This window comes from Schistocerca americana, chromosome 2 (assembly GCF_021461395.2).
Source record: "Schistocerca americana isolate TAMUIC-IGC-003095 chromosome 2, iqSchAmer2.1, whole genome shotgun sequence".
Taxonomy (NCBI): Eukaryota; Metazoa; Arthropoda; class Insecta; order Orthoptera; family Acrididae; genus Schistocerca; species Schistocerca americana.
Genome location: NC_060120.1, coordinates 1006733374 through 1006749123, shown reverse-complemented (window position 1 = coordinate 1006749123; position 15750 = coordinate 1006733374). Strand labels below are relative to the sequence as shown.

Here is a 15750-nt window from a genome sequence, read left to right as displayed (position 1 = left end):
CTCAGGCTAGAAGTAAGATACAAATACGAAACTGGTGTCTAATTATTTACAAATTATCAAAGTTTTTTTCACACATCAGTAAACTTCCTCATGAGCTCCCTTGGTAGCACGTAGCACATCTAGGTGATATTCAATTTCCGTCCACACATTAGCCAACATCACTGGAGGGGTCGATTCAACGACTGTGGTTATCCGTTGCCGCAGTGTTTCAGGATCTGGTACACGTGTTCGGTAGACCTCGTCCTTGACATAGCCCCATAAAAAGAAGTCTAATGGGGTTATGTCAGGAGAGCGTGGAGGCCAAACCGTTGGCCCATCACGACCAATCCATCGCCCAGGAAAGGTCATATCGAGATAGGCACGGACGTCCAAATCCCAATGAGGCGGTGCACCGTCTTACTGAAACAAGACATCGGGGTGATACTGAAGCAGCTGAGGAACAGCATACAGTTGCAACATGTCCAGATACACTGCAGCGAAGAAGAATGGTCCGATAATTCGATCGTGCAGTAGCGCGCACCAAACATTCACCTTTGGACTGCCTCCGGTGCACTGCATGACCTCGCCAGTCGGTTGTGAACCCCAAATGCGCACATTATGGCGGTTCACTACTCCACTGACAAAAAAAAAACCGCTTCGTCGAAAAAGGCAATTCGTCTGAGATAACCATCATCGTCCTCAATACGTGATAGTATTTCGACAGCAAAGTCATATCGCCGTGTACAGTCATTGGGCAACAAGGCCTGAACGATTTGCACTTTGTATGCAGGAAACAATAAACGTTTGTGTAAAATGTCATGTGAGAGCATTTTGGCATCTGTAGTTCACGTGAGGCCCTGCGCACCGATTTCTTTGGACCTAAGACTGCCTTACAGCTTCCACCCTGTCTGCTGAGGTTCTTGGTCGACCAGACTTCTCAAGGTCAGCAACCGATCCTGTGTTCTTGAACCTCTCATACCAGGCTTTAATGCTCTTGACATCAGGTGGATTCCTTCCAAATGTTGTCTGGAAGCGTCTCTGCACTGTGGTTGGTGATCGTGTCTTATGGTACCACAGGACACACTGTGCCTTCTCCTGATTGGTTAACATGGCTTCTTGGGCACTGCACCTCATCCACTACTTACATACTGCGAACCTAAAACAGAAAAAAACTTTGATAGTTGTAAACAATTCGACACAAGTTTCATATTTGTATCTTACTTCTAGCCTGAGTTATCAATTTATGTAATCAGGGAAAGACTTTTCGGACACCCTATATATATCGATTTTATTACGGCTGACCTAGGAAAACGTTTCAGACACACCATCGCTCAAGGCGTCAACGGGTGTCATAAACTGCGTCAACGAAACTACTCCTTCGCTTTTGGCGTTGATTCTCACACATTTGAAAACAACATTTCGCAGCGCGATGAACCATTCTCTAACGGAGCGGTTCTAGGCGCTACAGTCTGGATCCACGCGACCGCTACGGTCGCAAGTTCGAATCCTGCCTCGGGCATGGATGTATGTGATGTCCTTAGGTTAGATTAGGTTTAAGTAGTTCTAAGTTCTAATCGACTGATGACCTCAGAAGTTAAGTCGCATAGTGCTCAGAGCCATCTGAACGTTCTCTAAGGACATTGTGGGGCTACAACCCCATTAAACGTCATCGCACCTTTGTGGAGTGTCACGAGACAGCGTTTTTTTATGATTTAGAGGGTGGAACCACTAAGAACCGTTCTAAGCAATTCCGCGAAATTTGAACGCTATCCGAAGTAGCAAAAGCTGTTCACCTCTCCTGATTCGCACCCTCCTGCGTGCGAACATGGAAATCTCAGAGCGACCCTTTATCATTTTATTCACGCATATGTACATGTCTCACCCGCGGACCTAGTGGTTTCGCCTGTGAAGGCATTGCTAATTAGGCATATAAAACTTTTTGCGTGATTTTCTTTAGATTTCTATTCTTTTTCTTTTGTTCACATGGGCATTTCTAATTGTGATTATGTAACATTCAACTGTGGTTTTTAAATGTAAAGATGTAATTGTGATTATTTCGTTTGCCAATGGATAAATATGTTTCTTGCTTTGTACCTGTGGTATAGTTTGTAAAGTTCTCTTTTGGAATATTATTAATTGTGAAAAATGCAGTCAATACCATCTATAAAGATTTATGTAATTTACTATAACGACATAACATCTATAGACAGGTGACAGCGATAGTGATATCGATAGCCGAACGGTTGCTGTGTAGTAGAGGGGATGGTGGATGGTGTGTCTGTGAAGCGTGCGTGGAAAAAGAGTACTGTGTTTTAAGAAAAGCATACGTAATTGTGTGGACAGTGATACCGAACTATCATATTGTTAATTCTCTTTACCACTGCAGTATGTAATGCCATCACGAGCGAACTTTAAGGGCAAATAAACCAGACTGTGAAAGTGCCGCTAACAATCCTTTGTTGTGGCCGACACGAACAGTGCTTTTATGCGAATGAACTTTGCTGGTATTGGTTTTGGGTGGTGGAACTGTTGTCTATCACATTCTATCGAGCCGTGAAAGTGAAGACTTTAATTAAATGTGAAATATAAATGACTTTCAGTGACGCTGTCGAAGTTGGAAATGCGAGAACAGAGTGGACATTGTTTACGGTGTGCTTCGCACACAAGAACAATTCTATGAACTGTGTGTTTGTGGCTAAGACTATATGAATGCGACGAACTGTGTAATTATGGACGGTAGCGTCACGGACAGTGCATAAAGTGTAAAAACGAGCGATGTCTACGTAATGTACCTTGAAAGAGAGGACATGTCAACAACGGTCGTATACTGGCGCCTTGTGGTTTGTTAACCACCATGGGGTTAATGATACACCTGTGCCGGAACTTTATTTGCGTTTCACCGGAGAAGATTAACCAGCGGAAATGCCTATATGCTGCTCTTATCATCGTAACCCGCCGACATCGTGCTGCCCAAAGCGACGCTTCGTATGCAACAAAAAGTTAAGAGATTTCGCCGATCGCTATCCCCTGACCTAGAAACTTTCTTTTTCTATTAAAAGTATAAGAATTACAGACTCTAGTCAAATAAATTCTTTGTTTAGTTTATGTTTGCTTTCTGCTAACGAAAATAAAATTACAATCAGTGAATTAAAAGTTACCTGGTAGTCATTGTTGAAACACCAGTAAATATAAATTTCTTCCTCTCATTAGAACTAATTCTCCTTGCATGTCAAAATTATTGTAGTTATTTTATGTAGTTTTATGTATTGTTATGAGACTAGATATATGACAGTGACTAATAAGAGTATTTTGTCACGAAATATGGCGTCGCGCGAAAATTACGGCGACCGCCATAATTGCTTGCGTTCTGACCAATAACGTAAAAGCTGCTATTCCCGTATTGGTGCAAGTCCTGACGTGAGCGTCGGCTGTCAAATCACGCAGGGACTGTTTACCCAGTAATAAAAGTTTTTGATATTGTATTGCTACGAGTCGTAGTATTAAGAGACACTGGTTATACTCAAAAAAGGGTAGATGTGTGCTGAACCCCCCCAGTGTTCATGCAATTATTAACAGTATTGTGTGTGATTCACGAAATTTTGTCACTTTTTCTAATTCCTTTCAGATATTGTCTTAGATGTCTTTAAAGTTTCAGAGAATATATACACAATTTTGTCGGTTCAGGTTAATTTCAGAGCAGTTTCTCGTGAATATTCGTGTTTTAAGTTCATAAACAAAGTGGGATCGTGACCAATTGAAAAGTATAACAAAGAGTGTGGTTTTCCAACTACAATTTTGGATGACTTCACAGTATAGATTTTGATAATTATTTTTCGTGTGGGTTGAGGTCATCACACGCCCTGTACACAAAAGCAAAAATTGCGGTCGTACTCCAAAAGGATCCGATACGTCCAGTGGGGTTATAAGTACAGGATGTCCTGAGGGACAGGTTGAATCGTCCAGGAGGGTTCAACAGAGTCAAAAGTTGTCAAGAACGTCGTCCTGTTGCTCCTTACACCGTGAACTGCCGCTTTAGATTGCAAAATGTGTGGGATCAAAGACTCAAAAAAGCGGTGGTTTCATTGATGCCTTGTATGCCACCCCCTGAGGACTTCTCGTACCGATTCTGAGCGGCGGTGTGTTTGAAATGTTTTCCCCGGTCACTCATAAGAATGCTGTGTGATAACGTCGCTGGACGTTAGGATTCTGTCCTATATCGCAGAGGCGTCAAGAGAAGGGGCGAAATGTGTGTAATAGGGAATTTGACGACCCTCCCATTGTCTGACTTGTTTGCAGTGGTGTTGGGAAAAATTGTGGTGAAGTCTGGTGCCAAGGTAACATCATTAACCCACCTAACAGCTCACATCAACATCGGAGTTGTGGCCTTGTTTTCGTAAGTGTGGACGTTTGGTTGTTTGAAGCGTCGCCGACCCTGGGGGTGACGTCACATGACGCCACGCTTTTGCACCGTTACAGAGGAACATTGTCGACACCATTCACCAAATTTGGAACTGTTACTGGTTTTTGCGAATGTGGCCCATTAATTGTGTTGCGCAGTGCAATTGAAACTGACGTGACAATTGATTAATAACCTGGGGTTACCGATGTGAAGAACGCGGTATTTATGAGGCACTTCAAAAATACAAATGTGTGTGAAATCTTATGGAACTTAACTGCTAAGGTCATCAGCCCCTAAGCTTACACACTACTTAAAGGGGGTAGGACGTCAAACGGGCCGACTTGGAGCATGAGAGTCACCACAGGACATTTTAATTTCTACTGTCTATACTTTTACAAATAAATTCATAAAACTTTGTCACCACGTCCAGGAAGGATTGACGATTCACACTTATCGCAGTGGAAGTTCAAAAACGTAGCAAAATACCTTTTTTTACATGTGAAATTTCATCATTTTTTCACTTATTACTGGCTGCATTTGTTGCTATAGGTACACTTTTCTTCCTAAGTAAGAGAGATTCTTCAATGAATTTTTCATAGCATACAAACAGTAGTTACAGGTGTATGAAACTCTAGAATTTTCCAAATCTATTAAAAACTGTGGAAAAATTGGGATAATTAACTATAAAACTTGAATTTTTTTCTAAACATGAAGTTTAAAATATTACTGTTCATTCATTTTTTCATAAATTAAATAACTTCTAGAGTTTCATACACCTGTAACTATGGTTTGTATGCTGTGCAAAAGTGATCGAAGAATCTCTCTTACTTAGGAAGAGAAGTGTACCTATAGCAACAAATGCAGCCAGTAGGAACTGAAAAAATGATGAAATTTCACATGTAAAAATATGTGTTTTGTTACGTTTTAGAGCTTCCACTGCTATGAGTATGAATGCTGAATCGTTCCTGGTCACGCTGTTAAAGTTTTATGAATTTATTTGTAAAAGTATAGACAGTGGAAATTAAAATGTCCCGTGGTGCCTCTCCTGCTCCACGTCGACTCGTTTGACGTCCTACTCCCCTTAACCTAAATTATCCTAAGGGCAAACACACACACCCATGCACGAGGGAGGACTCGAACTTCCGCCGGGACCAGCCGTGCAGGCCATGACTGCAGTGCCCAACACCGCTCGGCTAATCCCGCCTGGCTGAGGCAGTTCATATAATTAATGATGATGGTGGAACAGGAAGACACTGCATGAGTCTTCCGTGGGCAGTATCTTTAGTAGTTGATCGCATCTTAACAGTGATTGTAGATGCAGGAGTTCAGGGCACAGTTCAGGCAAACAGAATGTGGTGCTTCCCTAAGGCCGATAGCTGACGGCCACTGACAGGATCTCTTACCTGTCGGTCTTTCAACAGGTGGATATTCTTTCCTGTTTCTAGTATCGTTTGCCATCATTTAATACTGGCTGTTGCTGGTAAATAAACCGCCATCTACACCTTATTAAGGCTCGAATGAACGGCTGTGATATGATAATTTTTAAAATTTGTTCAATCGGTTATTTCAACAATAATTAGAGTACGTGAAGTGTCCTTATCGACAAGCGGACTCTCACTTAAAAAATACCATTTTCTATTAATCCTACAGAGATAACGTACTTATTGTCAACGACATCGCCATCTTCAAGCTGGGCACCGCATTATCTCTGAACTCCTGCGTGCAGACCATTCAGCTGCCCAGCGCGGGATCCATCCCTCAGTGTAAGTACCCTCTCTGCACCAGTGTAGCAACTGTAGAAATTAAGAATAAGAATCTTATCAGATCTCTTACGAACATTATCAGCACTTCTCTTACTTGTACTTCATAATTTCCTTTAAATTTGTGATAACTTGCGCTTGGACTAATAAACAAGACACTCAGAGTAATTTCAGTGGAATAAGAGCAATTTAGAAAATAAACTTCAGCGAGTTATAGTCACTCTGGCTGGGTGTAACCTGCTGTTTCCACTTCATTTGTACACTGATTGTTAATACCAAAGACTGAAGTCCATTAAATATACAAAAGCGTGTCCATGTTTAAGGACTCCTTAAGAAGGCATTGAATTTTCCTCCAAACTTTCTATACAATAAATTATAACAGAACAACACAAGGTAAATCTGAATTCTTTATATTTTCGTAAACTACAGTGCAAAAATACAAAACTTTCCATCCTTGAAGCATCTAACGTTATGGCTCAGTATTTTCCATCATATTTCAGTTGCTGGTAGTGGTGTTGTCTTCCATGATCACTCGGGCTGTCCTCTTGGTGAATCAGACTTAGATGAACTGCTTCGAAGATTGGTGGAATGAAACACAGTAAGACTAAAAGTTTCCTCTATTTCACTCATTTTATTTCCCTCTAAGGTGGATCCAAGGTTCAAAATGGCTCTGACCACTATGGGACTTAGCATCTGAGGTCATCAGTCCCTTAGAACTTAGAACTACTTAAACCTAACTATCCTAAGGACAGCACATGTAGTGTTGGCAGAAAAGCCAACACTGTTTTTCTAGAGGAGGCCGAAATGCACGCACTTAATTACACGCTGACTGCCGTGAGGTCTGGAACAGTTAATATCTTGAGAATTGCAAATAAAGTACGTAGATGATGTAATACTTAACTTTAATCCACAATTGTAGAACATAGCTCTTGATGATACATGCTTCACATAATAAATATCAATTGAATACGGCGCCTTGCTAGGTCGTAGCAAATGTAGCAGAAGGCTATGCTAACTATCGTCTCGGCAAATGAGAGCGTATTTGTCAGTGTAGCTTCGCTAGCAAAGTCGGCTGTACAACTGGGGCGAGTGCCAGGACGTCTCTCTAGACCTGCCGTGTGGTGGCGCTCGGTCTGCAATCACTGACAGTGGCGACATGCGGGTCCGGCGTATACTAATGGACCGCGGCCGATTTAAAGGCTACCACCTAGCAAGTGTGGTGTCTGGCGGTGACACCACAGCACACACATCCATGCCCGAGGCAGGATTCGAACGTGCGACCGTAGCGGTCTCGCGGTCCCCGACTGAAGTGCCTAGAACAGATCGGCCACATCGGCCGGCGTGGATCCAAGGGTTTGTACAACTTTCTCTTGGCATCGTATGCTGTTGCTAAAATGTACACCAGCACACAATGTAGAGTGATGATCGGCGGCCAGGCAACGTCTTCATGCCGTACTTGCAGGCTTAATTAATCTTGGTCTCTCACTTAATTACTGTGGACATCATCAGTAATAGAATGAAGTGCACGTAGTGAGATTACAAAGCTATGTAAATAACTCGTACGCAGACTCAAAGATGCAGATATATTTAATAAAACGCTCAGTTACATATAGCAGATGCTCACCGTATCAATTAATGTCACAGTACGTACGTGAGTGGCACAGGACTCTTAAATTGCTTAGCGTGTTCAGGTAACCAGAGCAGCGCTTACCTCCAGTTCAGCAGGACTAAATCACTCGTAACGAACGCAGAAATACACGAGAAAACGGGGCGGATGAGACAGTGAGTTTCTGCCAAATGACGCTAAGGCGGCGGTAGAACGTTACCTGAGTGCCAGCTTGGATCACTCTGAGATTCGGCTGCGATCATACATTCGAGCTATCATCGTAATAATTATAAGACAAGTTGTCGCTTCGAGCATCTAACAAATACTTAGTTTTGGTATTGATAACAGGCAGCTTTCATTATACTTCTGATGCTTCAGCACTCAGGAATACTACAACATGGTCCCTAAACTTTTGACCAAAAATGAAGAACCTGTTGTATCTACTCCATTGAAGGTTCCTGAAGTGTGGAAAAAAGCGAGCGATCGGAAGAAATAAGATAATTTTGTTTTAAGGAACTAATAAGGGCTCATCTTGAATTATGATAATAATTCTGAGTCGGAAATAAGTGAAACAGATGAGGAGGATGACAAATAAATATAAGCTTGTTTAATAACAAATAAAAGTACTTGTCCCGCATATATGACTTGTTTCCTTATTCCTATTTTTACAGGCTCAGCTGGTGAGTCTGTCTTTAGGCGAATGCTCGGAATCGAAGATATATTAGTTTTTAACATATTGAATAGTATTCTTGATTCATTATCAGCTGAAGAAATTAGCATTTACTGTTCGTCCCTTATTCAGATCTGTATATTCATGCGATCAGTCATTTTCAAGAATGAATCCTTATCAACATTAAACTGGGAAGTCATTCTATCATCGAGAACCTAAGATCATGCCGCAAATTAAAAATAATATGCTTCCTTGACTTACCCAACTCACCAATAAGAAATAAAATCAATGTTCACATTACTTTTCATCAGCCATTGTCATTATTTAGTTTTATGGATAACTTACAATTTAATTTTATCAATAAATAATATTGTTGTTATGTTTGATAATTAGTTTAATTCAAGATACGTAATGTTTAACCAACTGGAGTGAAAGATTATGCAGCGTCGAGTAGTGAGAAAGGTATGTTGCGATGGTCTCGACATATAGAGACGATGAACTAAACGAGGTACTCGAACCATACAAGACGAGTGCAGATAGGAGAGTTGGATCAGTTCGACCTCAGTCAGACTTGAGGACGATTGTAGCAAAGGCCGACTTAGGAGTGCCATTGTCATTAATACTGTACCTGCTTACAGAGTTTAAGTTTAAAAAGTTGTCTCTCGAAAGAAATTCCAGTGGTTGTACGGTTGATATTTGGCTCTGTTGATTAATGAGCTTGCCTATCACTGAGCTGGTGGAAATGTACGGCAGCAATGACGATAATATGACTCTGTGGCTATAGTGTGTCTGTAAACTGAAGAGCGAGCACCGGGAAGTGGCCTTACCTAGAAGAACGCTACAACAGCCGTACAGGATGACTTACAAGGAGTACACTCGTGGTCTAGGGGTGAACCCGCACTAGGCAGTGGCGCAGTTTGGATCTGTTGCCCGGCTGCTAGCGCATGTGGAAGACGAAGTGTTTGTATTGCTGATACTCGCGCTTGTTGTTCACCGAATAGACCGCAATGGCACATAATTTCAGAAAGACTGTGGAACAATTTATGTTTGACAACGAATATGCCGGTCCCGATGTTTTTGAAATAGAGCATTTTTTGGGCAATGAAATTAGCTTACCTGTTACAGATACAGTTGGGACACACCTACCCAGTGTACGCAGCATAATGTACGTCAACATGACCGATGAAGTTGCATGTGAAAGAACTTTCCAAAGGGGATTTAAATTTCGTCACTCTGATGGCCATGTCAGCGATGCTGCAGTGTCTCTTCAGGTTTCGGAGTGAGGGTTGTACGGATCTTTGAACTGCCTTTGAGGTACCAGAATTGATCGTTATGGAATCATTGCGACCATATGGGACGCTACTCAGTCACACGTCTGAACGCTGGGCGAGTTTTAGCACCTATCCCGTGCTAAAGGGCGTCCGATAGGTGCGGATCACCCTTAACAATTATATCCCTTCATACTTACGTGTTTGAAGATGTGGAGGTATTGTCATTTACGGTGGCCAGCCGCGGACATGTTCTCACTGCGGTGGAGAAGAAAATATCCGCTGGGAGTGCGTACAACGCTAAATCATGCAACCGCCACGTGGAGAAGCGTCATAGTGAGAAGTTTTCACGCTACTGCCGATGACCTATGTGTCGGTGAACCGCCGGAAGAGGTTGCTGAGTTCGGAGCGTGATGCAAGAGTGTACCGAGTCAGGGGCGCAAGGAGGTGAGAAGCAAGATGTCCCTACATCCTCTTCACAGCAGATAAGGGAGCTGAAATCGTTATATTTACAGAAAGCTGGCTGAAGCCAGAGATAAATTCTGCTGAAATTTTTACAAAGGCACAGACGATGTTTAGAAAGGATAGATTGCATGCAACCGGTGGTGGCGTGTTTGTCGCTGTTAGTAGTAGTTTATCCTGTAGTGAAGTAGGATAGTTCCTGTGAATTATTATGGGTGGAAGTTACACTCAACAACCGAGCTAGGTTAATAATTGACTCCTTTTACCGACCTCTCGACTCAGCAGCATTAGTGGCAGAACAACTGAGAGAAAATTTGTAATACATTTCACATAAATTTTCTCAGCATGTTATAGTCTTAGGTGGAGATTTCAGTTTACCAGATATAGACTGGGACACTCAGATGTTTAGGACGGCTAGTAGGGACAGAGCATCGTGTGACATTATACTGAGTGCACTAACCGAAAATTACCTCGAGCAATTAAACAGAGAACCGACTCGTGGAGATAACATCTTGGACCTACTGATAACAGACAGACCCGAACTTTTCAACTCTGTAAGTGCAGAACAGTGATCATAAGGCCGTTGCAGCATCCCTGAATATGGAAGTTAATAGGAATATAAAAAAAGGGAGGAAGGTTTATCTGTTTAGCAATAGTAATAGAAGGCAGATTTCAGACTACCTAACAGATCAAAACGAAAATTTCTGTTCCGACACTGACAATGTTGAGTGTTTATGGAAAAAGTTCAAGGCAATCGTAAAATGCGTTTTAGACAGGTACGTGCCGAGTAAAACTGTGAGGGACGGGAAAAACCCACCGTGGTTCAACAACAAAGTTAGGAAACTACTGCGAAAGCAAAGAGAGCTTCACTGCGAGTTTAAACGCAGCCAAAACCTCTCAGACAAACAGAAGCTAAACGATGTCAAAGTTAGCGTAAGTAGGGCTATGCGTGAAGCGTTCAGTGAATTCCAAAGTAAAATTCTATGATGGCATTGAAACAGAGGATGACACGCGTAAAGCTGAAATACTAAACACCTTTTTCCAAAGCTGTTTCACAGAGGGAGACCACACTGCAGTTCCTTCTCTAAATCCTGGCATAAACGAAAAAAATGGCTGACATCGAAATAAGTGTCCAAGGAATAGAAAAGCAACTGGAATCATCCAACAGAGGAAAGTTCCCTGGACCTGACGGGATACCAATTCGATTCGACACAGAGTACGCGAAAGAACTTGCCCCCCTTCTAACAGCCGTGTACCGCAAGTCTCTAGAGGAACGGAAGGTTCCAAATGATTGGAAAAGAGCACAGGTAGTCCCAGTCTCCAAGAAGGGTCGTCGAGCAGATGCGCAAAACTATAGTCCTATATCTCCGACGTCAATCTGTTGTAGAATTTTAGAACATGTTTTTTGCTCGAGTATCATGTCGTTTTTGGAAACTCAGAATCTACTCTGTAGAGTTCTTCCCGCGAACCATACGCGACTGGAACAGAAAAGGGAGGTAATGACAGTGGCACGTAAAGTGCCCTCCGCCACACACCGTTGGGTGGCTTGCGGAGTATAAATGTAGATGTAGATGTAGAACATACGGCAGCCTCACAAGTAGCACGGAGGTGAGAATGTGGCGGCAGCAGTGGATCACCGAGCGCCCGATTAACAACGGCGGCAGAGGACAGGGGGCGAAAACAAAGCTCGCAAGAAGCGGCGCCATACCTCGGACGACACATCCTCCCCTAGCCCAGGGGACACGGAGGATCTTCGAGTCGAAGAGACATCTGACATAGAAGATGTGTCTTTTGAGGACGTCGAAATGGTTTCTTCGAATGGTGACCGGATGTGAGTGACCGCATCCGAGCGATTACATATAAATGCAGGAGAGAGCATTTCTAGGATTGGTGACCAGTGTGACTGGGCAGAGCAAGTCCAAGAGGTAGTCGAGTTGGCAGCCCCATTTGATGACGGCTCACATACAGGACGTCACCACAGGACATAAACAATAGAGAGAATCCCATTGGTGGGCAACCCTGCCAGCACGAATAGTGGACATAGTCTTTGGAGTTTACAGTGACATGACACGAGCGTGAGGACGACAACGAACCTAGCATATAAGGTGGAGACAGTGAACTTTAATACCGTACGATTTATTGCAAAGTTGCAAATTTTCCGGAACATGATCTACGTGACGGACGTCGATATCCTGCAGATGCAAGAAACCTGCAATGTTGCCTTTCGAGGGCGCCGACACTAGACGTAGGACGTGGCACAGTGATCTTGGTCCAAGAAGACCTCGATTATCTCTCTTCTGCCCGGTGTTTTGGCGATAACCGTGAACGGTATTCGTATTGTCAACATCTATGCACCCTCCGAATATGAAAATCGGCGTGCGCGTGCGCAGTTCACTCATAGGATATTGCACCACTCTTCCGTGGCACACATGGTCACATCTTGATAGGAGGGGATTTTAATTGTGTTTTCTCACGCCAAAGGCTCAATCCCCGAATTTTAACTCCTACAATGCGTCACACTCGATCTGCCGATACGTAACACTGATGGGCACATAGAAAAAGACGCACGGGGAGCGTGAGGGTTTCACGTTTTTTGGCTAGCCACTCGGCTGATTTGTGTTTATGATGGACTACGAGATCATGTGCTGGCTGCTGAATGCTGGCCACAGCTTTTACGGGTCACCTTGCATACTTAAAAACGTTAACCCTCCGACGGTAGCAGGTCTGGCGGGGCCGTAGTTCGCGGAAACTTAGTTCATCCTTATTGATGGACGCCGAATGTCACCTGCGGAATGAAGAACCGTGGTAGACATGCACAGTACCGTTCTTTCTCGGTGGCTGCAATGCGCAAGACCGGTGATACGAAGGTCTCTTGTAAATTACGGCAAGGAAAAAGCGAGTTGGCTCCGGGATTCACTTGAATATTACTACAGGGTGCTTCGTGACCTATTCTTCAGGGCTCCATCGCCCTAGCGTTAAGCGGAAGTTTATGGAATTATGGTGTGCATTTTATCGATCATGGACGTCGATTGGAGGGACTGTGCTCGGTGTTTGGACAACTCGAGGAGAACGTGTTTCCATGCATCGTATGTCCGTGGGGAATGCAAGTAATCGCCAATCATTGATTACAGTGATCTACGATGGGGATAGTCGGACCTTGACGTATAAAGGGTGAGACGTCATCATGGCATCAATGTTGTCAAACTTAAATACCCAATGAGGGATCTGGCGTGCTTTCTATACGCCTCTCCTCACCACGGCAGTGAGATCGTCTTGGTATACATTTATTAAAAGCAAGACAGTCACGCCGACCATTTTCGCGACATTCATATGGTCGATTCCGCACTCTGCCTCATTTGTGGCATGCAGGACACCGACGAACATTGTATGCAATGCAGTGAGGCGAAGAATGTTTGGCGGCTGACGCAACGCATTGTGGCACTCCTCCAGCGCACCAACAGCTCCACGATCACGACGGACATTTTATTCTTCCTCAGTTTGGAGTTTTTCCTCTCACAGAAAACGTCCGCAATCCGCTCGATTACAGGACACACATTGCACTACGTGCTCTCGCAGTCCATGGTATTGGGAATGCATTATTGGCTCTATCTACTAGGACACCGCGAGATCATCCGACGTGACTCTAAATACAAAACACAGCTTGTGAACTTTCTAGACAGCATGTTTCATGATCCCCCAGAGAGGTGGAGAGCCCTGGGTTTGCGCAGTTCCATGAGCTAGAATATTCTTCCAAGTGGAGTGCCGAAGATGTCACTTCATCCCTGCATTTCTTTCTTTTATTTTTCAGATGTGGCTGTTTTTTCCTGGAATATAAAAATTAAAATAAAAACAAGAGGTTCAGGGCACTCTCTTACCCTGCAATGATCAAGGGAATGAGGGTGCAGAAAGTTACTGCATTAAATACATGTTAAGTGTATCGACAAGACATGTGGCCTGTGACTGAAAAAGTGTTATGATAATCTCTCCATTGGCAAAAGATTCTGGACTAGTCCCCCATTCAGATATTCGGGAGGTGACTGCCAACGGGGAAGTGACCATGAGAGAAAGATTCAATAACCAGCGAAAGGATAACGTTCTACGGGGTCTGAAATGTCAGAAACTTGAACGTGGTAAGGAAGCCAGAAAATCTGGAAAAGGAAGTGCTAAGGCTCAATATAGACATAGTGGGGGTAAGTGAAGTGAAATGGAAAGAAGACAAGAATTTCTGGTTAGGTGAGCATAGGATAACATAAAAATAGTGTTAGAATGGAATAGGATTCGTTATGAATAGGAAAGTAGTGCAAAGAATGAGTTACTGGGAAAAGTTCAGTGAACAACGATAGTTCAGTTATATATGCCAATGTCACAAGTCGAGTATGAGAAGATAGAGAATGTGTAAGAGGATATTGAACGAATAATTCAGTATGTAAAGGGAGATGAAATTGTAATACTCATGGGCGACTGGAATGCAGATGTAGGAGAAGGAGCAGAAGAAAGGGTTACGGGAGAATATGGACTTGATGCTAGGACTGAGAAAAGCGAAAGATTAATTGAGTTCTGCAATAAATTTCAGCTTGTAACAGCGAATGTACTTAAGAATCACAAGAGGAGGACGTATACTTGCAAAATGTCAGGAGATACGGGGAGATTTCAAGTAGATTATAACACGGTCAGGCAGAGATTTGCTCATTGTCTCTTTGTCCCTCTGTCATGGTCTTCTGTGTGTCATTATCTCCTGTGTCACAGAAACAGTCTCCTTCGTTCTGTCCTACTACTATAGTCTCCTCTCACTTTCACTGTCTCTCCCTTACTCTTTCTTGCTGCTAATATCTTATTCCTTACTTCGTAGTGCTACTGTCTCTTCTGTCATTTTATCTATCTTCCTCGTTGACACTGTCATACAACCTGGCTGTTACTCACTTCCACTTTATCTTCCTCTTCACTTCTGCTTCTTCCTATCGTTCCCTTTCACTGACACTGTCTTCTTCACTCTTTCCTAGCACTATTCTGTCATTGTCAACTATGTTCCACTGCCACAGTGTCCCTCTCTTCCTCTCACACTCCCATTGTCAGCTTCGCTCTTTCTCTAAGACTACTATCTTTCAGTATTTATTACCTTTCTGTCCCTTTGCCACTGCCACTGTCTTCTTCTCTTTAAGCGTAAAAAGGCGCGAATATGTTCGCATTCCAAAATTTTTCTGAACATTTTGAAAGATAGTGAGGAGGGCAAAATGACGCAGCTGCTACTCCATTTTTCAGTCACCGGCCTTTGAACAAAAAGGAATATATTCGAATTTTCTCCTCTGGTTTACTGCTGATTGCCTGCTTTTCTCTTCTGCAGTGGCACATGCAACTCATATGAAAGGAAATGTACCAAAAAGAAGCATGCTCTTTGGGGAAGCGTCGTTGACTAGTATTCAAAGCGTTCTCCGCCTACAGTCCGAAACCAGCCATCGCTTGAATTTTGATTAATAATCAGCATTGTCCGGTATAAAATGTCAGCCTCATTCTCCCAACGGCCTTGTCAAAGAGAGAGTAGTGGACGGAGGTTCAGGAGACTCAATTGTTCTTGGCATGGGGAACTGCCCCTAAAGGCGGAAGAATCA

At 43.1% G+C, this 15750-nt stretch overlaps 1 protein-coding gene across 1 annotated transcript in view; it reads left to right on the top strand.

The window, feature by feature from the left end:
- The window catches only part of LOC124594618 (elastase-1-like), a 91857-nt gene that overhangs the window by 56724 nt on the left and 19383 nt on the right, over nt 1-15750 (top strand). The window contains exon 4 of the mRNA XM_047132990.1: nt 6029-6141. Within this exon, the coding sequence (XP_046988946.1) occupies nt 6029-6141 (113 nt within the window). The remainder of the gene's footprint in view (nt 1-6028; nt 6142-15750) is intronic.